Consider the following 26,259-nt stretch of genomic DNA (forward strand, 5'->3'; position numbering starts at 1 on the left):
CAAAGAGCAGAGCAATGAATCCAGGTTTGTTTGTCTACAAAGCCCAATTCATTCACCACTATGCTACACTGACTAAATGAAAAAAAAAAAAAAGGTCGCTACTTTATTCAAAATGCGTTTACTCAATAATGTATTTATGTTTTATAAATGACAATAGCATCCACACACCTGTGAAAACTTACACTGTGGTACATGCTTAGGAGAAACATTATTCAGGGAATAGGCAATGCTGGGTGGCCACAAATTTGCATGCCCACTGCAATAATTCTGGGGTTTCCAGAGTCTCATGGCTTGCAGGTTGAAAAATCAATGAAATGGTTAGATGGTTCTTCAGGTCTATTTCTGCTTTAACTTTCCATAAACCTGTGATTCTAAAGCTTAGATTCCTGCGTGACTTCTGATGCTTAGCTTCAGTTTGGTTTCACAGTTGGGTAGAATTAAAATCATTAAGGTTCCTCTTCCTTCTGTTTGCAATAGCAGCTGGTCAAACTTTGAGCTGATCAGATTCCCAAAAGAGGAGGCCTGCCCCAAACTTGGACTTGTTTATTCACGTATTTTTTTTGTTGTTGTTAGAGAAGAAGGAGGGTGTCAGAGTTCTAACAGACAAAGCTCTAATTAGGAACTAGCCTGATTCTCACATACACCACAACCACAACACTCAAATGCCACCCTCCACGGTCCCCACCCCCAGCTCACCCGACCTTTCATTTTGAACCAGGATAAAGGTTAGGGGGAGTCAGAAGAGGACAAAGAAGAGGAAGCAGAAACAGTAAAGAACTGCTTGCACTCATCTGCAGAGAGGATGTAGAAATTAAGAAGTCAGTGGGAAAGGCTAGGGTCATCATTTAATACCTCCCTTCCCATCTCAAACACAAAGTCCAGATGTGAGGGCTCCATCTGGGTGACCTGTCTCTAGAATATAGAACACTATCACTCAGAAAGGCGCCTCTACTTCCCCTTCCCAAATGGGGAGTGGGTAGAGGGTAAATTACAGAGCACTTTGAGCTTCTTCTCAAAAGGTCCCTAAGTCACAAAATGCTACATTTATGGTGGTTATTAACCAGAGTTCATTTAGGATCCAGAATCCGCATCATGATGTGTCATGGGCTTACGAAGTAGGGAAAAGAGAAACACCCCATAAACAAGCATGTGGGCTGGCTTGATCTTTTGACTATTGTTCTATCAGAAAAAATAAAAATCATAGTAATCATATAGCAATGTTCTCAGCAAAGAATTTTTTAAAATGCTTTTTCTCTGCTGAACATCAAAACTAAAAGCCCACACACTCATCAGTTCTTACCCATTATTTGCATCAGTAAGAGATGCTTAGAGTGTGATCCCAGAGGGCAGGACTATGTCTTTACGCTGTGCAGGGTTAATAAATCTTCAGCATGTAATGGGGCTAGATTATAAGGTCTATAGGCTGGGTTTTGGTACAAATCCAGCAGGTTAGACAAAATTATAGTTGAGGGCCAATGCTGGAGGGAAGAGGCAAGAAGGAAGAGACAGAACCTTTGAAGACATTAATTCTACTCCCCTAATTCTGAGTGGGAGCCCTGGTAGAGCAGTGGTTAAGAGCTCAGGGGCTAACCAAAAGGTTGGCAGTTTGAATTCACCAGCCACTCCTTGGAAACCCTATGGGGCAGCTCTACTCTGTCATATAGGGTCGCTATGAGTTGGAATCGACTCAATGGCAATGGGTTAACTTTGAGGAGACATGGAGTCATTCAGGGAAGTTGTTCTACCTTCTCAGCGAACACTACCCACCTCCATTCATCCTCTACAAATCTGTTCACTTCCCTGCTTCGGACCACTCAATGGCTCCCCATTGAACATCCCTGCCCGATGTGGCACCTGCTTCCCTTTCTAACCTCCCTTTTACCTTAATCCCTATGTTATGAGCCTCACCCACCTTCTTTCTGTTTCTCAGACCTACCAAGCCCTCTCCCATCTCTAGTTCTCCACACCTGTCTTACCCTCTGCCTAAAACCCTGTTCCCCGCCCGACTTCCCTTTTCCCTTCCTTCCGAGCCAAATGGTGCTCAGACTTTGGGTCACAACATCAACACCAGTTTCCTGACCCTCCTCCCCCAGACTAGGTTAGGAGATTAGGTTAGGATCCCCAATTAAAAGTTCCCCTAGCACGCTACACTTCTCCTTTGTAGCACTTCATGCACTAGTAAGGATTTAATTAATTTTAACTTAAATTTAATATCTGTCTTCTCTGCTAGACAGCAAGCTCCAAGACAACAGAAATCACATCTTTGTCCACTGCTGTATCCGCAGTTATCAGCACAATGTTTGGAACACAGGAGGAGCTCAACTAGCTAGTACTGGCTGCCTCCATCCTTCCTTTCCTTCCTCCTATCTTCTCCTGACTCCTCCCATCTCTTACCCATCAAATTCAAAGCTTCACATATTAGGCATGAGGGGGCTGGATCCAGGAGTTGCATTATTCTGGTGATCTGCCCTTCAATCCATCATTTTAATTAAGATTCAACAACAAGACAACCCAAACAAGTTCCATTTCAGCTCCCTTTCAGCTTCAATCACCATTCCACCATCCACTCCCTTGGCCAGTCATTTGGTCCTGGACTAAGGGATGCTTCCCAAAGACCAGATCAGGCTTTGAGGGATGGTGGAGGAAGAGGGGAGGTGTGTGGGACCCCCACAGTGATGCACATCATGAGATATCCTTGCAAATGTGATCTGAAGCATGAAGCAGCCACACCAGTCACTCTGCTTCCCAGTCACTATCTCAGAGCTCAAGGCCAGGGAGAAAAGCCATGGCCTAGAGCCCCTCTCCTAACCATTCTGTCACTGGAAGCCCAGGCTCCTGACAAAAGAGTGGCAGCCGAGGCAGGAGGAAATGAAAGACAAGGGGGAGGAAGTCAGAGCTCAGCCTTTCCTGTCAGCTCTCCTCAGGGCAATGACCAGAGTCCTCAGCCTGGCTCTCTGACTGAACATTCCTTCTGGAGGAACAGGATGGAAACAAAAAAAGATGTTCTCTCCAGACTCCCTTTATAACATCCAGACACATGGGGAAAGGACCAGACCCCTCTGACTAGTACATGTTTTGTATGAAGTGAGAAGGGGAATGAGTGGCAAAATGAAGAACACAAAGAAAGGGAAGGCTAAGAAAGGAGGGGAGAGGGAATGTGAGAGATGTAGTATTTTCATTGTTGGTGCAGTTAAAAATGAAGGCCTTTGGCAAGAAAAGAAAATAAAGGGCATCCAAATTGGTAAGGAAGATGTAGAAGTATCCCTATTTGCAGATGATATGATCTTATACACAGAGAACAGTAAAGAATCCACAAGAAAACTACTGAAACTAACGAAAGAGTTCAGCAAAGTATCAGGATACAAGATAAACATAAAAAAATCAGTTGGATTCTTCTACACCATCAAACAGAACTTTGAAGAGGAAATCACCAAATCAATACCATTTCCAATAGTCCCCTAGAAGATAACATACTTAGGAATAAATCTAACCAGAGATGTAAAAGACCTATACAAAGAAAACTACGAGACACTACTGCAAGAAACCAAAAGAGATCTACGTAAATGGAAAAACATACCTTGCTCATGGATAGGGGGCTCAACATTGCGAAAATATCTATTCTACCCAAGGCGATCTACAGATACAATGCAATCCCGGTCCAAATTCCAATGACATTTTTTAATGAGATGGAGAAACAGATCACTAACTTCATATGGAAAAGGAAGAGGTCCTGGATAAGTAAAGCATTACTAAAGAAGAAGAACAAAGTGGGAGGCCTCAAACTACCTGATTTTAGGACCTACTATACAGCCATGATAGTCAAAACAGCCTGGTACTGGTACAACAACAGATACAAAGACCAACAGCACAGAATTGAGAATTCAGACGTAAACTCATCCACTTATGAGCAGCTGATACTTGACAAAGGCCCAAAGTTCATTAAATGGGGAAAAGGCAGTCTCTTTAACAAACAGTGCTGGCATAACTGGATATCTACCTGCAAAAAAAAGAAACAAGACCCATACCTCACACCATGTACAAAAACTAACTCAAAATGAATCAAAGACCTAAATATAAAATCTAAAACAATAAAGGTCATGGAAAAGAAAATAGAGACAATGCTAGGAGCCCTAATACATGGCATAAACAGAATACAAAACATAACTAACAATGCACAAACACTAGAATAGAAACTAAATAACTGGGAGCTTCTAAAACTCAAACACTCACGCTCATCAAAAGACTTCACCAAAAAAGTCAAAAGACAACCTACAGACTGGGAAAAAGTTTTTGGCAACGACATATCCGATCAGGGTCTGATGTCCAAAATCTACAAGATACTGCAAAATCTCAACAACAAAAAGACAAATAACCCAGTTAAAAATGGGCAAATGATAAGAACAGGCGCTTTATCAAAGAAGACATTCAGGCGGCTAACAGATATATGAGGAAATGCTCACGATCATTAGCCATTAGAGAAATGCAAATCAAAACTACAATGCGATACCATCTCACCCCAACGAGGTTAGCGTTAATCAAAAAAATACAAAATAATAAATGTTAGAGGAGTTGTGGAGAGACTAGAATATTTACACACTACGGAATACAAAATGGTACAACAACTTTGGAAATCAATTTGGTGCTTCCTTAAAAAGCTAGAAAGAGAAGTACCACATGATCCAACAATCCCACTCCTTGGAAAATATCCTAGAGAAATAAGAACTGTCACATGAATAGATATATGTACATCCATGTTCACTGCAGCACTCGTCACAATAGTAAAAAGATGGAAACAACTTAGGTGCCTATCTTAGTTATCCAGTGCTGCTATAAGAGAAATACAAGTGGATGGCTTCAACAAAGAAAAGGTTATTCGCGCACAGTCCAGTAGGCTAGAAGTCCGAATTCAGGGCGCCAGCTCAAGGGAAGCCTCTCTCTGTCGGTTCTGGAGGAAGGTCGTTGTCATGCATCAGTCTTCCCTTGGTCTGGGGCCATCTCAACACAGGAACCTCAGGTCCAAAGGATGTGTTCTGCTCCTGGCACTGCTTTCTTGGAGGTATGAGGTTCCCACATCTCTCTGCTCACTACTCTCTTTTATATCGCAAAAGAGATTAGCTTAAGACACTATCTAATCTTTTAGACCTCATCAGTATAACTGCCACTAATCCATCTTATTACATCAGAGTGATAGGATTTACATCACATAGGGAAATCACATCAGAAGATAAAATGGTAGGCACGACCTAGCCAATCTGACAGATATTTTGGGGGGACACAATTCAATCCATGACAGTACCCATCAACAGACGAATGGATAAATAAATTCTGGTACATCCACACAATGTAATACTATGCAACAATAAAGACTAATGATGAATCCACAAAACATCTCATAACATGGATGAATCTGGAAGGCATTAAGCTGAGTGAAATTAGTCGCAAAAGAACAAATACTGTATGAGACCACTATTATAAGAACTCCAGAAAAGGTTTAAACACAGAAGAAAACATTCTTTGATGGTTTCAAGGGAAGGGAGGGAAGGACAGGGGTATTTACTAGATAGTAGACAAGAATTATCTTAGGTGAAGGGAAGGACAACATACAATACAGGGGAAGTCAGCATAACTGGACTAAACCAAAAGCTAAGAAGTTTTCTGAATACAACTAAATACTTCAAGGGACAGAGCAGCAGGGGTGGGGGTCGGGGAGCCTGGGGACCAAGGTTTCTGGGGACATCTAGGTCAATTGGCATAACAAAGTTTATTAAGACAATGTTCTACATCCCACTTTAGTGAGTGGCATTTAGGGTCTTAAAAGCTAGCGAGCAGCCATCTAAGATGCATCAATTGGTCCCAACCCACCTGGAGCAAAGGGGAATGAAGAACACCGAAGACACAAGGAAAACATAGGCCCAAGAGACAGAATGGGCCAGATAAACCAGAGACTCCATCAGCCTGAGACTGAAGAACTAGATGGTACTGACTGCCCTAACAAGGAACACAATAAAGAGTCCCTGATGGAGCAGGAGAAAAGTGGGGTGCAGAACTCAAATGCACATAAAAAGACCAGACTTAATAATCTGAATGAGACTAGAGGAACCCCAGAAGACATGGCCCCAAACACTCTGTTAACCCAGAAGTGAGACCATTCATGAAGCCAACTCTTCAGACAAAGACTGGACTATAAAACATAAAATAATACTCGTGAGGAGTGTGAGTTTTAGTTCAAGCAGATACACAAGACAAAACGGGCACCTCCTGCCCAGAGGTGGGATGAGAGGGCAGAGAGGGATAGGACCTGGTTGAATGGACATGGGAAACTCAGGATGGAAAGGGGGAGTGTGCTGTCACATTGTGGGGATTGCAACTAGGGTCATGTAACAATGTGTATGAATTTTTGTATGAGAAATTAACTTGAGCTATAAACTTTCACCTAAAGCACAATAAAAAAATAAAATAAAATGACAAAAAAAAATGAAGGCCTTTGTTTTGACTTTTATTCTTGGGATTTCTTTGTTGTTGTCATCGATTATAACTGTAGAAGGATTTGCCAAGTTTTGATAAAATTAGATAAATCACTAAAAAGAAATAAGACACCTCCTATGTTCTTTTTTTTTATGTTCAGCTTGTATACTTCTGTCTTAAAACCAAATGGCAAATGATAGAAGTTTCTAAATAAGCCATAGTTTTGTAATTTGCAAAAGGTTTTAATAAAATTTGGTTCCGTGCTTGCAAGCCTTATGGAGGTAAGTGACTACTCTGAATGAGCTCTACAGAACCGTAATATTTTGGATACTTTCAACTTATGGACACTTCTTCTTTAAGGCGCTGAAGATGCTTTATGTATATTTTAACATTTATCTTTGTAACATCACTGTGGTGGGGGAAGGTGTTATTGCTCACTGATTTGTATCTTGCTTTATTATTTTCAAACCACTTTTGCTGAGGAGGCTGGGCTACATAGTAGATCCAGCATGGGCCTGAAAATTGTTGGTAATAGAACTAAAATGCCAACCCTCCCATTGGTAGCTGTTTGGCCTTGAACAAGTCACTTAGCCCCTCTGAGCTTTGGTTTCCTCATGTGTAAAATGGAGACACTATCTGCCTTGCCTGATATTTCTATATTTAAAATAATATACACAATTACCTATATAATATGTGAAGGTTCTACATTTAAAATAATACACGCAACCATCTAGGATACTCCACTGGTCTCACCCCTTTGGGAGCAAGGAAGAATTAAGAAAACTAAAGACACGAGGGAAAGGTTAGTCCAAAGGACGAACAGACCACAAGTACCAAGGCCTACATCAGACTGAGTCCAGTACAACTAGAGGGTGCCCAGCTACCACCACTGACTGCTCTGACAGGAGTCACAATAGAGGGTCCCAGACAGAGCTGGAGAAAAATCTAGAACAAAATTCTAACCCAAAAAGAAAGACCAAAGTTGCTGGCCTGACAGAAACTTGAGAAACCCTGAGAATACGGCCCCTGGACACCGTTTCAGCTCAGTAATGAAGTCGCTCCCAAGGTTCGCCCTTCAGCCAAAGATTGAACTGGCCCATGGAATAAAACAAGACTAAAGGGGTGCACCAGCCCTGGGGCAGGGACTGGAAGGCAGAAGGGGACAGGAAAGCTGGTAATGGGAAACCGAAGGTTGAGAAGGGAGAGTGTTGACATGTCATGGGGTTGTTAACCAATGACATAAAACAGTATGTATACTAATGGCTTAATGAGAAGATAGTTTGTTCTGTAAACCTTCATCTAAAGTACAATTAAAAAAGAAACCAAAAAAATAATACACACAAGCTCCTGGCAAAATATGAGCTATCAGCACCAGCATCGACATCATCATTGTCTTATGTGCCTGTCACAAGATATTACCTTCATTATATACATAAGGGAAGTGAAGCTGATCTGGTTTACCTATCACCTAGTGACACAGTTGCTGTTGTTGTTAGCTGTTGTGAAGTTGGCTCTGACTCATGGCAACCTTATGTATAACAGAACAAAGCAGTGTCCAGTCCTACACCATCTCCATGGTCATTAGTTGTTTGCCTTCCAACCTGGGGGGCTCATCTTCTAGCACTACATCAGACAATACTCTGTTGTGATCCATAATGTTTTCATTGGCTAATCTTTGGAAGTAGATCACCAGACTTTTCCTTCTAGGCTGTCTTAGTCTGGAAGCTCCAATTTTTTTTTTTTTTTATCATAGGTGAGCCTCTGGTATTTGAAATGCTAGTGGCATAGACTCTAGCATCACAGCAACGTGCAAGCCCACACTACCACGAACCGACAGATGAGTGCTGAAGTGTCAGAGAGCTAGTGTATATTAGGGTCAGGACCAAAATCCAGGTCCCCTGACTCTCATATAGTTCACTAGATCAGACCCTATTTCCATTTAAGATGCACATATGTATTCCGGTCAAACAATTTAAAAAAAAAAAGTATTTCTTAATACTCCCAGCAAGATGGCCAGAGTACAAGAAAGAAGAAACAGATTCTTACTACCAGAGCTAGTAGAATATAACTGCAACAGGGTCCTGGATTTGAAGTTACAAAAACCGAGATGTAGGCCCCAACTCACTACACACCAGCTATAAAATCCTGGATGAGCTGTCTAACCATTTAGGTCTCAGCTTTCTCTTCTGTGAAATAAAAATAGAGTAAGAGAATGTTGGACAATTTATCATTCTTCCATATCTAAAATTCAGTGATTGTGTGTTTGAACCCCAGAAGTCAGAATGAACTTTCCTTTATATGCTCTCTTTGAGACCAAAACACCCTCTTTTTCCTTTCAACATCCTCACAGCTCCACCTCACCTCTTCCCTTTGGTAGCTACTCTGCACTGTTCATTGCTGCTGTTTCCTACCTTCAGTGATAAAAAAACATTAAATAGTACTGTTGCATCTTCACATTCCACACTGACACATTTATACTCAACTGTGGACTTTATTTATAACACAGACTCAAGTGTACAAATCTCTACCCAAGTAAGGAGAGATACATGACACACAGAATGGAAACCTAAACACGTTCAATTCTCAATTCTACCTTGCCAATCTAGAAGATGAACGTTCATGCTATATCCAACTCTGCTTTGTAAACGTGCCTCAGAATTTCCACCCCGCCCCCCTCTTCCACATATACTCACATATGCATAAGAACTGAGCTGCCTTAAAATGGGAGCTCCATGCCCAGCAGGGTGCTCTGATTTAGAAAGCACCTTGCCATTATTTCCTTCCTTCCATCACCCTTGAATGAACATAAAGACAGAAAAGGAAAAAAAAAAGTCCCAAACCAAACCACCCAAGGATTTTGAAACTTCCTCTATTCCCTCTGGCTTTCCCTCCTCCTTGCTGATATCAAGGGCAGTTGGGGCCCCCACTCAGATTGAGCTTCTGTCAATTTGTGGGGGCAGCAAGAAGAAGCCTTTCAGGAAAGAGATTCCATCTCCAACACCCATGTCTTAGACCTAGAACATAGTAGGTGCACAGTAAGTATTCGTTGAATAAATCAGGATGAATCTTGGTATATACAAAGAAGAGACAGAGTGCATATATGGGTGAAAATTATCTACCATTCAAGGAGTAATTCCAACTCCACTGATCATCAGCTACTTAGGGGACTCTCATTCAAAGTACCCCTGAAGGAACTGGGAGTTTCATGAGCACAGAGCTACGAAGAGACCTTTTAGCTGCGCATATTGCCTTCTGCCTTTGCAAACCTCTCCCTCTGAATCAAAATACTTATTCTAACTCTATCATCCCCATCATTCACCCTTTGGGGGGAAATGCAACTGGAAGAGAAAACCATGTTTTTCTGACAAAAAGAGATGCTGCAAGTAGCAGTCCTATTCTGCCAGTGGAGCTAGTAACGAACAAAAATGTGGCGAAGGGGTGATGGTTAGTCAGGCAAGCACCCAGTAACCATGCTGTGAGAAAGAATGTGGAAAGAAGTATAGCTTAAGGGCTAGCACAGCACCCCAACGTCAATATTTAGGCACTGAATACCTCATCTCCTTCTATTGACTCGCTGCCTCTGAGCAGCCCCAAGCCCCTCATGTTTCCTCACTCAGCCTCAGTTTCCTCCTCTCTAAAATGACAAGCTCTCATGATTCTTCCCTCCGCTCATCCTTTTCTTGCTCCCTACCTGCCCCTTTCACCCGCCTAGAGCACAGGCAACGAGTAAAAGGCAGGTCTGTAGAATCTCGCCAGGCGGCTGGCATGGAGCTGCTGTATTCCTTCCAAGTGTTATCATACTATTATCACAGAGATTTAAATCGGGCTGGGGGCCCCAGCCTGCCTCTGCAACACCTCCCCCACAATCTCAGCACCAGAGAGACAGGGCTCCGTGAGGAAAACTGTGCTTTCCTCGATCTTTAGCTGCTCGGGAAACTCGTGTATTAGGGAGGCCTCCTTACAGAAAACCCTCTAAAAATACCTATTGATATATATTTAGCTCCAGATATTGTCCTCCTATCAACGGGCTTCAGGCTGAAGCACGCTGCATGCGCCACTGGCAAGATGCCAGGCATGTGCAATGGCAGATCCCCACTCCTCAGCAGACTTTCCTCAGCGTTTCTCTTTCCTATTATCCTTGCCCTTTGTCTTCCCTCTCTTCGCTTGGTTATCCACATTCTCCCAAACTGCAGCTATGGATGTGGAGATGGCTCCCTTTTCTCTGCCACGCTATCCTCTTCTCAAAGTTGATTCCAGCATATGAAAGACCTGTGTGGCAGCCAGAACAGAGCTGGAACAAATCGCTCCATACCCTGCTCAGAGCCTTCAGTTGCTCCCCAGCGTGGCCTAAACTGGCCCCTCCTTCTCCTTCCAGGCTCAACTCTCGCTATTCCACTCACCAAGTTCCCAGAAGTGCCCTGCCGTCTCTCTCACCTCCAAGCATCCTTACACATTATTCTTTCTCCCGGGAAAGCTATTCTCCTTTCTTGTCTAGCTAAGTCCTACTGGTCCCTCCTTCATACTGCATTTTAAGCGTTCCTTCAGGAAGCTTTCCCTGATCCCCTAGAGCTGGGCTGGATGTCCTTCTGGGTTTTTCAGTCACTTGGCCTTATTCCCCTGGGTGGGGGGATAAGCTGAAGCCCTCCCAGTCACACACACCCAGCACAGGACTGGCACATCAGGGGTGCTCAACAATGAACAAATTAGAGAAGGACACTGGGGTGGGGTTAGGTGATTGCCTAGGACCTGGAATAATGACCTTGGCAGAGAACGGATGAAGAGCTCTAGGCTCACATACACCTGCCCACTCTCCAGAGTTTGCACCATCGGCTCCACAGTCGAGAGAACAAGCATCTCCCACTGCAAAGCTGGTAAAACTGAGGGCAGAACATGTTCTGGGCTGATTTTTGGCTTTTGATGGGAAAACAGACAGTATCACCAACATCCAAAGTGGCTCTGTAATATTACCTATACCTGCACATGCAATTGAAAAATAAAGATTTCCTAGATGGAAAGAGGTGGCGCACTTGTCACCATTTGGTCAGACCCAGATGACACACATGGGAAATAAGGCGAGAGGAATAAATTTCCAGGGCAGCACAGGAAGAGCTGGCTCCAACACTAAGTCTGGGAACCATCGTGGTGTAAGGGGAGTCCCTGGGTAAAGCAAAAAGTTAGGCACTCTTGACCGAAAGGTTGGTAGTTCGAATCCACCCAGAGGCACCTCAGAAGAAAGGCTGGGCAAATTATTTCCAAAAGATCACAGCCATTGAAAACCCTATGGAGCGCAGTTCTCCTCTGCACACATGGAGTCACCGTGAATCAGAATCGACTCAATGGCAAGTGGTTTGGTTTGTGGGGTTTTTGTTTTGTGTACCTTAAGGAGGAGCCTAGACACTGGAGGGAAGCAGAACTGGGTTCAAATTCTAGCTTTATTCTAATCATTTGTCTTTGAGCAAGTTACTTAAACTGTCCGTACCTCAGCTTCCTTATCTATAAAATGGGCATGGACAACAATTAGACCTAATGATTCTTACTTTGCTGTACTACGTTATAAATATTACACATATATGTCATGAAGCCCTTTGGCATACGGCTGAATGGCAGCTTTCACTGTATGGCAAATGTCAAGTGAGGCAACACCGCTGCCTTCTCCTCGCTCCTCCCTCTATCCATTAGCCACCTCCAGGATATTTAATCCTCAGTATTCAGCCCGACCCTTTTCCCTATCTCCTGGGAAACAGTCCCCAAGTGGTAACCACTGAGAATCACTATTTAGGCCCAAATGACTGACCTCAGCACCCACCTCCCCTGCCCTCCCTTCTTGTCACACTCTAGAAGCCCAATACTTCTTAATGGCATAGGGATTGAGTCCCCAGCATTTATTTCCCTAACAGAGCAATCGGAACGTAAGCACCCTGGGCAGACTCACATCTACATGAGAGAGCTGTAGATACTGCCTGATTCAGCTGGATGAAGGGGAAGGGCTAGTAGACAATGCCTCCCTTCCCCCAGGCTTCCCTCAGCATGATCTCTTGTAACTTACAGAGGTCAAGAGAGTCTGGGGATGTGGTACATGATTCAATTAGCCTTTATTATGTACCTACTACATGCCAGGGGTTGCAGGGAAGTACAAATGGCTAATGCACTCAGCTGCTAACCGAAAAGTTGGAAGTTAGAATCCACTAAGAGGCACCTCAGAAGAAAGGCCTGGAGATCTACTTCTGAAAAATCAGCCATTGAAAACCTTCTGGAGCACAGCTCTATTCTGACACACATGGGGTGGCCATGAGCCAGAATCAACTTGACACTAGTTGATTACTGTATGCCAGGCACTGGGACTACAGAGATGAATACGGCCCTTGTCCTCATTTCCCTGTTCTTATCCATGGTTTAGGAGTGCCCTTGAGTTTTCATCATCCCTATCATTTACCCGTCTATTCCAGATACTATGATTTATTATTAAGACTAACATATAATGACTTTAAATAATTTAGAATTCTCTCCTGACAAGTGTTTACAGGTAGCATCCCTTATATTGTTGCTAATATAAGAGAGATCCCAAATTCTGTAAGATAAAAGTTTACTAAAAAAAAAAAAAAGGAATAGCAAATTCCACTAACTGCCTTTTAGCAGAAATTTGAATATATTTACTTTGGTGTTTCTCAGTCCTAGAATTTACTTCAGCATTCAACAAGTGAGGTTCACTGAGCAAATGAATGAATGAACTGACTAATTAATGAAGAAATTAAACCACGTTATGCTGAAAGTTAAGTCTCGTGCCTTCCGTACCACAGAGCAGGGAGTTTTATTCTAAGTCAGAGACAAGTCTTTGAATGGATGCATGGGGCTCTGGTGCTTTGGTGCTCTTCAACACAGGCGTGAAGCCTCAGCTTTGGGTTGGAAATATTCCCCTCATTATGTCCCTTCCTGGGCCCCCCCACATTGTTCTAAGGGGCCCAAAGGAATATAAAATCACAGATCTACAGTACCGAGAAGCCTTTGGGGTTTGTGGTGACTGATGGTATGGGAAATCAATGTCAAAGAATGAACTTGCGGCCAGAAGATGTGGGTTCAGGTCCTGGATCTACCACTTACCAGCAAGCCACATAGCCTCTCTGAACCTTGGTTTCATCTGAAAAATAACTATGACAAGATCCCATTTATAAGATTATGAGGATAAGATGAAGTAATACATATAAATGCACATTTTAAACCATGAACTCCTCCAATTTACAGGCCTAAGAACACTAAAGGTTAGAAGGTCAGAGGTGGCAGACAGACGTGGTGGCCCAGGCCAATGACAGAAGGACTTACACTGAGCCCACTCTGTCTGACACCTCAGCACCCACCTCCCCTGCAACTCCCTTCCTGTCACACACGGAGCTGAGAAGCTGTGCTGCCTCAGCCCGAGGCACACCATGTCGCACCCCAGCACCTGTCACTCCTCCTGTGCACAGGAGGAAATGTAAGGTGACACCTGGAGCTCAGGTGGCAAGTAGAGCTGTCAGTAACGACTGCTGCGGGCGCAGGTGTCAGGAATGAAAAGGAGACTTGTGTGGCCTGGAGAGGGGTGGGGGGGCAGTGAGAAAAGCACCAGCCCTAAATCACAAAGCACGGCTTCGACTCCTGGATCTGCCATCAAGGAACAGGGTGATCTTGGGTAAATTACTCGGCCTTTCTGAGAACCAAATGACTAAATCTCTAACATGGGGCCACCACACCTGTTCTGCCTGCCTCGCCAGCTTGGTATGAGGCTTATACAATACTATAACATATTTTGCCAAATCTAAGACCCCATCAGTTATAAGAGGCCCAATTACTTTACATGTAACTAAGAGAGAGAGAAAGGGAGAAAGAAAAAGAAAAAACAAAGGGCTACCAGTTAAACTATATTATGTCGTTATTGTAAGACTCACGGGCAGTGATGGTTCAGTGGGAGAACTGTCACCTTCTAAGAGGAAAACCTGGGTTCAGACCCCAGCCAATGCACCTCACACACAACCACCACGCATCCATCAGTGGAGGCTTGCATGTTGATATGACATTAAACAGGCTTCGGCGGTGCCTCCAGACTGAAACAGACTAGGAGAAAAGGCCTGGTAATCTACTTCCAAAAATCAGCCAATGAAAACCCTATGGATCACAATGGTCTAACCAGCAACTAATCATGGGGATGGCACAGGACTGGACGGCATCCGATTCCATTGTACACGGGGTCACTATGAGTCAGGGGCTGACTCAGTGGCAGCTAACAACAGCAACACTGTAAGACACAGGCTTATTTTCGAAAAGATGTTCAGACGTGAAAAATCTACATCTTAGAATTGATGTAATGGGGCAGATAAAAGCACTATACGTAAATGGAGAAATAAATGAGATTATTATTTGACCATAAAAAGGAATGAAGTACTGACACATGCTACAACATGGACGAACCTTGAAAACATTATGCTAAGTGAAAGAAGACAGGCACAAAAGATCACACACTGCATGATTTCATTTATGTAAAATATCCAGAATAGATAAATCTACAGAGACAGAAAGTAGATTAGCGGTTGTCAGGGGCTGGGGGGAAGGGAAACTGGGGAGTGACTTCCTACTGGGACGGGGTTCTCTTTTGTGGTGGCAAAATCGTTCTGGAACTAGACAGAGCTGGTAGTTGTACAATAGTGTGAATGTACTAAAGGCCACTGAATTGTTCACTTTAAAATGGTTAATTTTATATTATGTAAATTTAAACTAAAAAAATTTTTTAATAAATATGGTTATTCATTTCTGTGAGAACTGCAGCCCTCAGCACAGATCTCAAGAGTGCTCAGCCCTTGCCCCTGGAGCACACTCACATATGATCTGAGGAGAGAGACAGAGATCAGCTCTGTGGGTGACAACTTCGCCAGGAAGAGGACTAGCAGCAGCACTCGGAGGTTTAGGGGAGGAGAAGGAGCAAGTCTTCGGGTTCAGATGGAAAGCAGTGACCTTCCAAGGCAATCCACGGAGCTACTAGGAAGGGAGAAGTGAGCCCTGGGCTCAGCACCTGTGCCCATTCACAGGTACCCGGTGAACACACAGGCTAAGACACAGATGGGCCTTCTTGGCTGTGCTAAAAAAGGGACCCCAAACAAATCTGCCCATCAGCCACATTACAAGTCTTGTCTGAAGACAGTGATTACAGCCTAATTAGTCTTCTCTTGCCCGGGTTCAACGCTCCCAGTTCCGTCAACTTTCTCACACATTCTAGTTCCCAGATCCTCACCAGAATGGCCGGGCTCTCCTTTAGAAGCACTTCGGTCTGTCAAAATGCCTCTTACAATGTGACAAGCCAAAGATGTTCATTGGAGTGTCTTTAATAATTATTTATATTGCAAAAACACCATGCCACCTAAGTGTCAAATAATTCCAAAGATGGGGAAGTAAGCTGTGTACGTCTATTTCATGAACTGTTGATGACAGAACTTTACCAAGATATGGAGTAACATGTAATATGCTCATACAGTATTGAGAAAAGGCGGCAAATCTGCAACCACTTCAAAGACCGCATGGTCAGAATTAAAGAGCTAAAAGGAAATACCACAAAATAATCAGGAACTTTTCTTAATCAGCAAATTTATTTCTCTTCTTTTGACTTTTCTGAGCTTTGCATATTTTCTTTAATAAACATTCAGTACTTTAACACAAAAAGTAAATTAACTAGACAAATTTCAAATGGACTCTGACACACAGAACTCAGCATGACTAAGATTTCCCACAATCTCAATGTATAGTCACATTACAGAACATTTCTTCTAGACAGAAACATAACATTTCTAACTAGCTCAGATTCACATTTTGGGCTTTTCTAATGCAGTGGATTATTTATTTTAGTGACATTTAAAACATCACCCAGATGTCTACATTTCCCATGACCATGTACTTCTGTGACACTACATACAAAATGTATCTACACGTTAAATCACATTTAAAAGGCAGTAGTAAAATTTCCTATTAGAAAAGAAAAAAAGAACCTTTAGAAAATCCTTTTGTAAGGCAATGGATATATTTAAACATGAATAGTCATCCATCTATTTATTTCCTATTTTGAGGGGTTTGCTGTTTTCAAGCTTCCTTTTATACATTTCAGCCCATCACATCTTCTGCCTTTTTTCTTTCACTCAATCACAACCGGCAAAAAGGTTAAAAATATGAGTATGATGTCTATTCCATAAGATAACGAGTAGGGGCCAACATTCCCAAGACTTAACCTTCTCAGACTTCACCTACCCCCATTCTTCTGGTTATTCCCTGGGGGAAAAATTTTTTCCTTTTTCTCTCCTTAAATACTCTCCTTTCCTTTTGGTCAATCACAATGGCTGGCTACATATTCCCTCTCTCATCACTTTTCTATCCCAGCCTCTTCTTTCTCTTACAGGTATGAACTATTTCTGCAAGGCAGATGGGTAAGGGAATATCCATGCCACGCCCCTTGCGTAGGACGTGGTCCCCCTCACAGACCTTGGAATGCTCTCTTCTTTCAAAGCACCAAGAACCACCTGACACAGAGACCACAGTCTCTCCAGGAGCCACAAAGCCCAGTGGGGCAAACCCATTACCACTATTCACAAGGCCCATCACAGATACCACCAACAGCGTAGCATCAGCCTAATGTTGTAGTATTACATGCATACCAAAAGAATGATTTGTCAAGTACCCAAATAAATGCTCTACTATCATACATGCTGCCTATGACACTGGCCTAGCCCCAACATGGTATCACTACATAAATTTCCAAAGGAATCATTTACCCAATGTTTAAATGTGATTCATTTTTATACCTTCTCATATTAACGAACCTAAAAATCATCAAAAAAAATTCATTGTCAGAACATGAGTCTCAATTATCAGCTCAGAAAATCTGGCTGGGTCTCTCCAGCCACTCAAAAACTCAGCACCTGACTGCATCTTTTAGCCCACATTTGCAGGTGTCCCTCAGGCCAGGGACAGTGCTTGCTTCAGTGAAAGGCTGACTGAGAAATTCCACCCTCCTGAAGGAAGTCTGTGTTCAGCACTAGCCACGCACAGACTGGGAAACCAGAACCACAGAACCACAGCAGTCAGACCTTACTTAATGTCCCAGGGCCTCTGTTCAGTGCCACATGCATCTCCACAGAGCAGCCCTACCTCCCCTTGCAGGTGGTCATGTATCCTCCAGCCCCATGGGGAAATCTCATCCTTGAACTTCTATCCCTACAGATACCGTCTTCCCACCCCTGGCTCCCTTGCACCAGCCACTTCATGATACCTCGGCCCCCCACACAAATGAGAAAGAGGAGGGAAACTCACCCACTGAGGACCACGATGAAGTCCATGACATTCCAGCCATTGCGGAGGTATGAGCCCTTATGGAAGATGAACCCCAGGGCCACAATTTTGATCCCAGCTTCAAAGCAAAAGATCCCAATGAAATATGGTTCTGTCTTCTCCTGTGAGGACAGGAAGCAAAGGCACCAGTAAGAGGAAGACTTGGCCCTGTCAGACACAGGCAAAGGCACACCCAGCCACCTCCTCTGCTCAAACCCTTTTCTCTCTGCTACAGAACCCCTGTGCTGGGCCAGCCAGGTATACAGATAGGAAGTGAGGACATGAAGGATGAAAGGAGACCTCAGGCTGCGGGCTCTCAGTGACTCATGGTGTTCACTAGAGTAAGGGGAGCCCCAGGGAACCACTTGTAGAAACAACGGATTGGTGGTCACACCTAGCAACCAGACTTCCCTCCCAGGAAGGTCATGAATCACCCTGGTTTTGCCCTAAAGGAGTTTTGTTTCTCTACTGCTGGCCTTTCCGTAAATTGGAAGCTTAGGTATTCTCATCCAAGGGTTTCAAGCTGCAGATACTTACCCATACATTTGGATTTTAAGCAATTTGTTTGCTCCCTTTAAAGGGAATACGTTAGACATGTGAATTATTCCTTTAAGGAGAAAATGGACATAAGTGTTTAGAAAGTTCACACCCATGAATAAACACAGTCTTTGTGCATCCTTCATCCTCTCTTCTTTACCCTCCTCTTTTCCTCTCTCTCTACTTCAGAAGTACCATGGGAAGGGGGAGGGAAACAAATGGATCCTGTGCCCATTATGCAAGTATCTGCAGTGCCCTCAAAACTTCCTGGGATCAGGGGTTTAAAAGATCATTCCTCTTTTCCTCATGAATCCCAAAGAGGTTTGTCACTACCTCATCCCTCAGCAAAGGACAAAGTCCTCATAGAACTGTAGGGTAAGGAAAGAGAGAAGGTGGGAGGGTGAGAGAGAGAAGGAGAAGGGAACAAAAGAAGACAAAGAAAGGGGAAGAAGGTGAGAAGGAGAAAGGCACGTACCAGTCTGCGGGACATCGGGGTCTTGTCGTCCTCGGGAAGGTGCTGTTCCAGGGCCAGGACAATGCAGTTGGCAATGATGGTAGCCAGGATCATATACTCGAACGGCGTGGAAAAGCGGTGGTTAAGGAATAAATTCACCAAAGAGAGAGGCACACAGCCTCCAAGACGGCCACGCACAGAAATACACAAACCTGTCAACCCACGCTGTGCCTACGCAGCCTGCGTGATCTGTACGAGCTCAGGGGACAGCCTGGACAGTGGGTGGCCTGTAGCCTATAAAACTATCACCACTTCTGATTGGCTTCTGAATGCAAAGCAATCTCTTCAAGAAAAGGAAATATGAAGTCAATGTATAGTTAGATGTATGGCAGACACTCCAGAGGTCTTAGTGAATTCAGTGATGTATCTGAGAATTACCCAAGGCTGAAAAGGGACTGGGAAGAAGGAAGGGAGAAATATGATCGAGGCCCTTCCTTCTTCCCTGTCCCTTTTCAGGCTCCCAATCCTTCCCAGTCTTCAAAGCACTGAACTGCATAAAGATGCTTTCACAAGGATCCAGCTGTGCCTGTCTTGCTTTCTCTGGGAATCACACCTGGAGTCTCCTCCTCTAGGGCCACGGTTCAACCAAGTAAAAGAAGAAACCTTGGAATAGAAACAATTCTCTCCATGTGAGCTCACTTCTGTTTCAATACCCAATTCATAAAAATGCTTAGTGGGGCCAGGAGGAGCTTACAATATCCCACTTTACTTTCCTCCCAGCTTGGGCATCTGTAGGAACCAGAAGGCCACATCATGAGTCTGAACCCAGGACAGCAAAGTCCACGCTACTAGAGACCGCACTACAGATGTCTGGAAAACGAAGTCAGGCTTTATTCTGTTACATTTTTCTGAAGACAGGTGAGGTGGCTCCCTGCGTCTTTCTGAAAAACAGGACTCTGACTCAAGCGTCAGCATCCTGACTCCTGCAGAAAGGTTTTGCGCAAGCTCAGGAGGAAGGAGGAGGGAGCCTTTTAGAAAAGAGAGAGAGAGGGAATCACCGGCTCCCAGAGTCGAGTCACTCCGCACATTTGATTTCACTCTGTAACTATTATTATGACAAACCCAAGCGAGCTGTTGCCACTGGTCTTGCTGAGCGGCCTGTGCTCTGGCAGCTTCTGAAATCCAGGCAGGAGAGAAGAGCAGTATTTCTGGCAAAGTGCGGGGAGGGAAGGGGCTCCGTATATGCAGGCTGGCTGTGTAGGATGGAGGACCCAAAGCCCTTCCTAGGGAGTATGGAAGGGGAGCAAATCACACCCACGCCCCGCGATGCCCCGCCCCACCATATTTGTATTAAGGTTAAATGGACGTTCAGGGCAGCTCTGAAGAGATGCAGGCATAGGGCAGTAACCACACAGAGGCGGCGCGTGCAAGCAGACACGAGCTGCCCCACCAGTTGCTCTGGTCCAGGTGCCTTGATGGGAGGCTGCAGCGGGTGAGATAACTGGCTGCATCTGAGCCTCCGGTCCTTTGCACCCTCATTGGGATTTGGCAGCACCATCTTCTCCCCCATCGCCATGGACCCCTGAGTCACAGCCCCTTCTCCAGCAGCTGGCCATCCTTCCTCCCACATACCTCCAACACTCACATGCCCATACCCTAGGGACAGCTAAGCTGGCCTCTGATTCCCTGTGGCTCAGTCCCCAGGATCCAAAAACTGTACTGGCCTGAGAAGACTTCAGAGCCAGTCCCTTGCCTCCACACCCCACTGTGTTTAAACCCTCCCAGGCACACACGGAGATGCCCTCCACACTACTGGGCATCCGTCCTCCTTCAATCTCTCTGGGTACCAAGCCAGCCTCTGAGAGCTAACCACACAAGCAGGACACACACTACAGATGCTCACCTTTTCGGGTCAGGTGCCCCTGCCCATCCCACCCAGGGCCCCAAGTACCCAGGATCCCAGGCACAGTACTCCTCCCCTCCACATCACAGCTCTAACCCAGCACTCTGAACAAACGTAGGGCAACCAGGGGCCACACCACTACCCGTGTTCCATAAGCCCTTGGAACAGGCTAGGGTGTCCTGGACCTGGTTTGGAATTCCTAAACCCAACTGGTAAAATGAAAATGGGGACATGGCAGAAGTGGTGGCTGGAAAGCCAACCCCTTCCTGAAACGGGTCCTGCAAGGGAACCACTAGCAACATACTTGCAAATCACTGACAAATAACAATACAAGTTGAGGGCACCTAGCGCAGGGGTCCTACAGTGGAGGCACGGAATACTAGAGCCACAGAAACCTGCACTCACATGCATGAGGGAAGGCCTGGATAAGCGATGTTAGGCATGTTTCTTCCCATGAAAGGCTTCTTGGAGCCTTTCATACTAACATATATAATGTGCATCCCTACACTACAAAGGGTATTGGGAATAGTGCAAAGCCTTTCCCAAACTTGCTTCTGAGCATGGACCTTGGGAAAAGTGCTGAGACAGGAAGCAGGTCTCACTGCCAGCCCCCAAGTGTGGGGGAGGAAGGCTGGTGGCCACAGGAAAAGATGCCTTTCACTATAGTGAAACTAATACCTCTTCCTTCTCATCCCCATCCTCGTTCCTAACAAAAATGTTCCTCACGACTGTTCCCATGGCTTAGCCTCAACCCTGGGTGGGAATACCCGGGCAAACCCAGAAACCTGCTCCAAAGAACCACAGATTCAGCACCTAACACGGGATGTGGACCTGAGAACATGCACTTTCTCATTCAAGCTGCAGGGTGATAACCACAGTCTTCAAAGAAAAATGGGCTCTCAGGTGCTGAGCCCAGGCAAGTCAGGCCCTGGCAGCTGTGCACCTCCAAGGCCTTTCGACCAGCAATACTGGCTTGGACTGTCGCAGCTCCCAGGCTGCTCCCCATCCCCATCCCCCCACTCCCACTCCCATTTCCACACCTGCATTTTCCCACCCAGATAATCTAGGCATGGAGTTCCCTGCCAGGACCTGTAAGTTCAATTAGCCCAGAATGCCTAAGTGCAGATGTAAGTGATGGGACTGGCCATCAATACTGCAGGACACTCAGGGGGAAGAGTGGCTCTTGGCCCCAGATGAGCCAGGCTCTCTGTGACTGGTCAAGTACCTGATGGCTGAGAATCCATGAGGTCCTAGTGATTGGCACCTGAAGGCCCTGAAGGCTGAAATCTGAAGGTGGGAATTTGGTAATTCAGAGGTTCTGAGAAGACCACGTTTTCACTTCCTCCCCCTCTGCCTTTGGTCTGGTGATGAACCATGAGTATTCAGAGCAGCAATCCTTTGGCTTAAAATTCTGAAACCTGCTCAGATGCACATACCCTTGAGAGGGGTGTCCCTCTAGGCCTTATGAAGCATCTAGACCTCAGGATGAATTCATGTCTGGGGAAATTAAGAATCTGAGGTAAGATTTTGATGCAGAAGCAAAGGGGAAACTTATGAGGCCTCTGTGTTTCTGTGGTCTAGGTGAAATAGAGGACGAGACCACGGAGGTCTCAGAAGAGCAGAGCAGAAGAGAACATCCAATTCTACTTGGACCCCGGCTACTCTCCTTACAGCCCTTTTCTTTAACCCCATCTCAACTCCCCTTTCTGAAGAAAGCACAAAAACAACCACTCATATCGTTGTGCTTCAGCCTCGCCTGCAATGGCCTTTCTACTCCTTTTTGGTTGTATGTTAGGATAAAGCTGAAATGTCACCTGACCCATGAAGCTCTCTCCCTGAGGCCCCTGGCTCTTTGGCATGTGGTATTTTAATACTTCTTATCATATTTATCTCCCACAAGAAACTATACCTTGAAAGCAAGGACTATGTTTCATCCATCTCTCCACTGGCAGTGCCTTGTAGAGCTCCTGGTACACAGTAGGAGCTTAATCAATGTTAACTGAATGTACAAAGGAATGTGAGGAGCAGCTCCACTGAGGAGTCATTATAAAGACAGGATTGTTGTCACTCACTTGGGCTCAGGCCTGGGACTCCTGCGCAATCCCACCCTTGAGAGCTGACTCAGGTGCCACTCCCACTTCTTCCTGCCAGCAGATCTCCACGCACAATAGCAACAGCTCTGCTACCTTCCAAAGCAAAGAGCCTGGACTGGAAATTATGGCCCATAGGTCCAACTAGCGCTCCTTGCAGGTTAGACAAAGATGTGACTTGGAACGGTCAAGGGAAGCTCCAAGTTGCCATGACTGCAAAGAACACCACTTTTCATGGCCATCACCATCGGTGGCAGGAGGAAAGTCTGTCTAGGACTGAGATTCTTTCTATCCAGGAATCCAGACACTCCCGCTACAATTTGTGCCTGACACAAAACACATTTTGAGAAGAAGATCTATCCCTGGCATCCAGATTATTTACGTTTTGAGATCTTGAACAAGTGGAGCCAATGGAGCGGTAAGGCATGAGGGCCTGAGGGCAGAGACTTTGCCCATCTTACTCACTAGGCACTGTGTAAACCAAAAAACCAAACCAGCTGCCCTCGAGTCGATTCTGATGCATGGAGATGCCATGTGTGTCAGAGTAAAACTGTGCTCCGTAGAATTTTCAGTGGCTGATTTTTCAGAAGTAAATCACCAGGCCTTTCTTCTAAGAAGCCTCTGGGCGGACTCAAACCACCTATCTTTCAGTTAGTAGCCAAGCGCTTAACCATCTGCACCACCCAGGGACTCCTTGGCACATAGTAGGCACCTAATCACTGCTTTTAATTAATGAAAAAGTAAATCAATTAATAAATGAATAGCATAAGGAAACCAGAGCTAGAGGTATCTTTACAAAAAGCATCTCACACTTTCTTTACACTATATACCCATTTGAACTTTTGTACTGCATACTGTGTACACACATTACCTATTCAAAAAAAGATAGCTGTGTTCATAGCAGACCCCTTTAATGTAAAAAAGAAAAAAAAAAATCTGTCCTTCTGGAAGGATAATGAGTTACCTCTGGGTATTAGGGTTATTTTCACTTTCTTCTTTACTCCCTTCGGCAATGTGTTTCTGAGTATTATAATGAGTATATATTAATTTACAATTATCAAATCAATTAAACCTATATTTATTTATAACAACCAACACCAAAACCCACCCTAACCTAAGGGTAAAGAAGAAGGTGATGGTCATAGAAATCCATACAAGATTTCTGAGCAGATCAAATGAGAGAGAGTTAAGGGTCTGGACCAAATGAGAAAATGACCATGAAAGTGCTTCAAAATCTGGAAAGTAGCCTCCTCCCCCTTAGCCAGCTCATTGTCCCATACTGGGCTCATAGTCTGCTCACTAGGGGCCTCATTCTGTAAACTTTCCAGCAAATCTCCCCACACTCCCCTTCACTCCTTTCTCCCTCTGAGCTCATTAATGAGGACCTGTGTCGCTCTAACTCTCCCTTTCCCGTCTAGCAGCTTCAAGACAATCATTAGGGAAATGATAAAAATAGGTTCGCTTATTGATTTATCTCCTTTACCCAATGCTCCTTCCTCCAAATGGTTGACTTGTTTCCTTAGCAACACAGCTAATTTGAGCATCACTGCTGGGCCTGCACACCTGCCATTTGTTCATTTCCTTCTTGACGAAGAGAAAGCTGGGGCAAGGAAGAGGGTTGGCCTACGGGCTACAGGGATAGCACTGGCTCTGCTGGCCCACAGAGCCCTGGTGGCTGTCTTAGGGTCTAAGCCATTGCTCTGCCCATGGGAGCAGTACCTCCCCTGTCTCTGCCTTTCAGGCGTAGGTCTTCAGCTACAGGACTAGGAAGGATTGAGGTCTCAAGCAGCAAACCTAGGGTGTCCCAGGGTAACTACCCATCTCTGTTTCCAGCAGGATGCTGATCCTAGATCCCTTCTGCTCTCAGCTGTCTTTTCCCAGAGCCTATTACATCAGGACACTAAGAAGACTGTGCTCTGAGGGCCTGGGGAGCCACCTGGGATAGGCAGGCAGACAAATGCTGCGCTCACTCCCTGACTCCAAGCCTAATGGAGAAGGCGCTTCTGTGGGGAGCAGCCGGTGGCCACTCAGGCACTTCCTGCAAACTCCTGGGGGAGTCTAGAATAGGCTGCAGCCTTCAGAAGCACGTCTCAACTTCCTTTTCCTTTTTCCACTCCTCACCTCAGGCCCAGAACAATCTCCCCACAAAAAGCTCTTTCTCCTTTCCCTCCCTTCAGCCTCCGGGTCTTGGACATCTAATCCTAAGAGATGTAAGAGTCGCAGAAGGTGGCCTGGATGGCCTTAGTGCCCTTTTCTCCACACGGCCCTCACCTGCACATAAATACCATTCTAACAAGAGGGATCTTGGTTCAAAGACAGTAATAGAGAAATGGCCCTGGCTATTCTGTGATTCCCTCAAAGCACTGCATTAAAGAGGCATTTTAAATATGAGCAATAGTGATATACAGCTATCCAAAACTTTTCTGCTATTTTTTAAATATGAGAATAACCAGAATCTTCTCAAAACCTGGAAGGCAGTGAAGAAAAGGTAGTTTGGCAATGCGAAACTCTCACTGCAAAAGCTGCCCCAACATGGGGCTAAAGGGCCATGGAAAGGTACCACCATCTATCCCCACAGAACCAAACAGGAAATACAAATGGATCAAAGCCTAAGACGACATATGAAAACTGTAAGGTGCTACACAAATGCACAGTCATTTTTATTACCCTAATAAATCCATCTTTAAGCATCTGCTATGGCTCGAAGCCTTGGAGAAAGCATCTGTTAGTGGTCAAAGCCTCCAGGAGGGGGCTGGCTGGCTGCAGCCATGGGCTGACATTGAAGAGACCCACCCCGATGAGGGATTTAAAAGAAAATTATGGTAATGGGCCTCCGGGAATAGAGCAAAGACATTTGGCCCAGACCTCCTGGGAATATGGAAAACACATCCAAACACTAGTCCCCACGGAGGATTTATGAAGCTAATGGCTCTGATGCAATCTCTCTCAGTGATTAGGAGGGACATTAATCACACCCAAGGCCAGGGCTGAGAACAGGAGGGGTGAACCATCACAGAAGCACGGCTCCAGCTCCTACAGACCCTGATGGAAATGCAGTGAGATCATGCGGGTGAGATCATATCCCCTTCTCCTGAGCCCCCTGAGAAAGACACATCTGTCTTAGAGGGATGGGTACTATTGAAGAGATGAGACCTTATGCCCAACACCCAAACACATCACTTCAACAGAGTGTGTCTGCATCCCTCACGCTCGTCCTCACCCTTCCTATAGGCTTCTTACAGGAATATCCACAGACACCATGGGTGCAATTCTTCAACCCTTCACAGACTGAAAAGAAAATTAAAACCAATACTGTTAAAACAGGCCTGAAGCCAGCTCTTCTTTCTGGAAAGATGTCTCACCTTGTCTCCAGACTGTGGTATAAAGCGAGAATGAGTACGAGATACAAAGATGGAGATCCAAGAGGGCTTTCCAATGGCCTCTCAGCAAGCTTTCCCCACTTCCCCATCCAC

General features: G+C 44.9%; 1 protein-coding gene across 3 annotated transcripts in view; it reads right to left on the bottom strand.

The window, feature by feature from the left end:
- Positions 1-26,259, bottom strand: part of CACNA1E (calcium voltage-gated channel subunit alpha1 E) — a 359,405-nt gene that overhangs the window by 313,539 nt on the left and 19,607 nt on the right. For all 3 annotated transcript variants that reach the window (XM_064276555.1, XM_064276554.1, XM_064276553.1), the window contains exons 2-3: positions 18,815-18,920; positions 17,785-17,924 (exon numbers count right to left, since the gene is read on the bottom strand). In XM_064276555.1, the coding sequence (XP_064132625.1) occupies positions 17,785-17,924; positions 18,815-18,920 (246 nt within the window). The remainder of the gene's footprint in view (positions 1-17,784; positions 17,925-18,814; positions 18,921-26,259) is intronic.

Source organism: Loxodonta africana, chromosome 25 (genome assembly GCF_030014295.1).
Source record: "Loxodonta africana isolate mLoxAfr1 chromosome 25, mLoxAfr1.hap2, whole genome shotgun sequence".
NCBI lineage: Eukaryota > Metazoa > Chordata > Mammalia > Proboscidea > Elephantidae > Loxodonta > Loxodonta africana.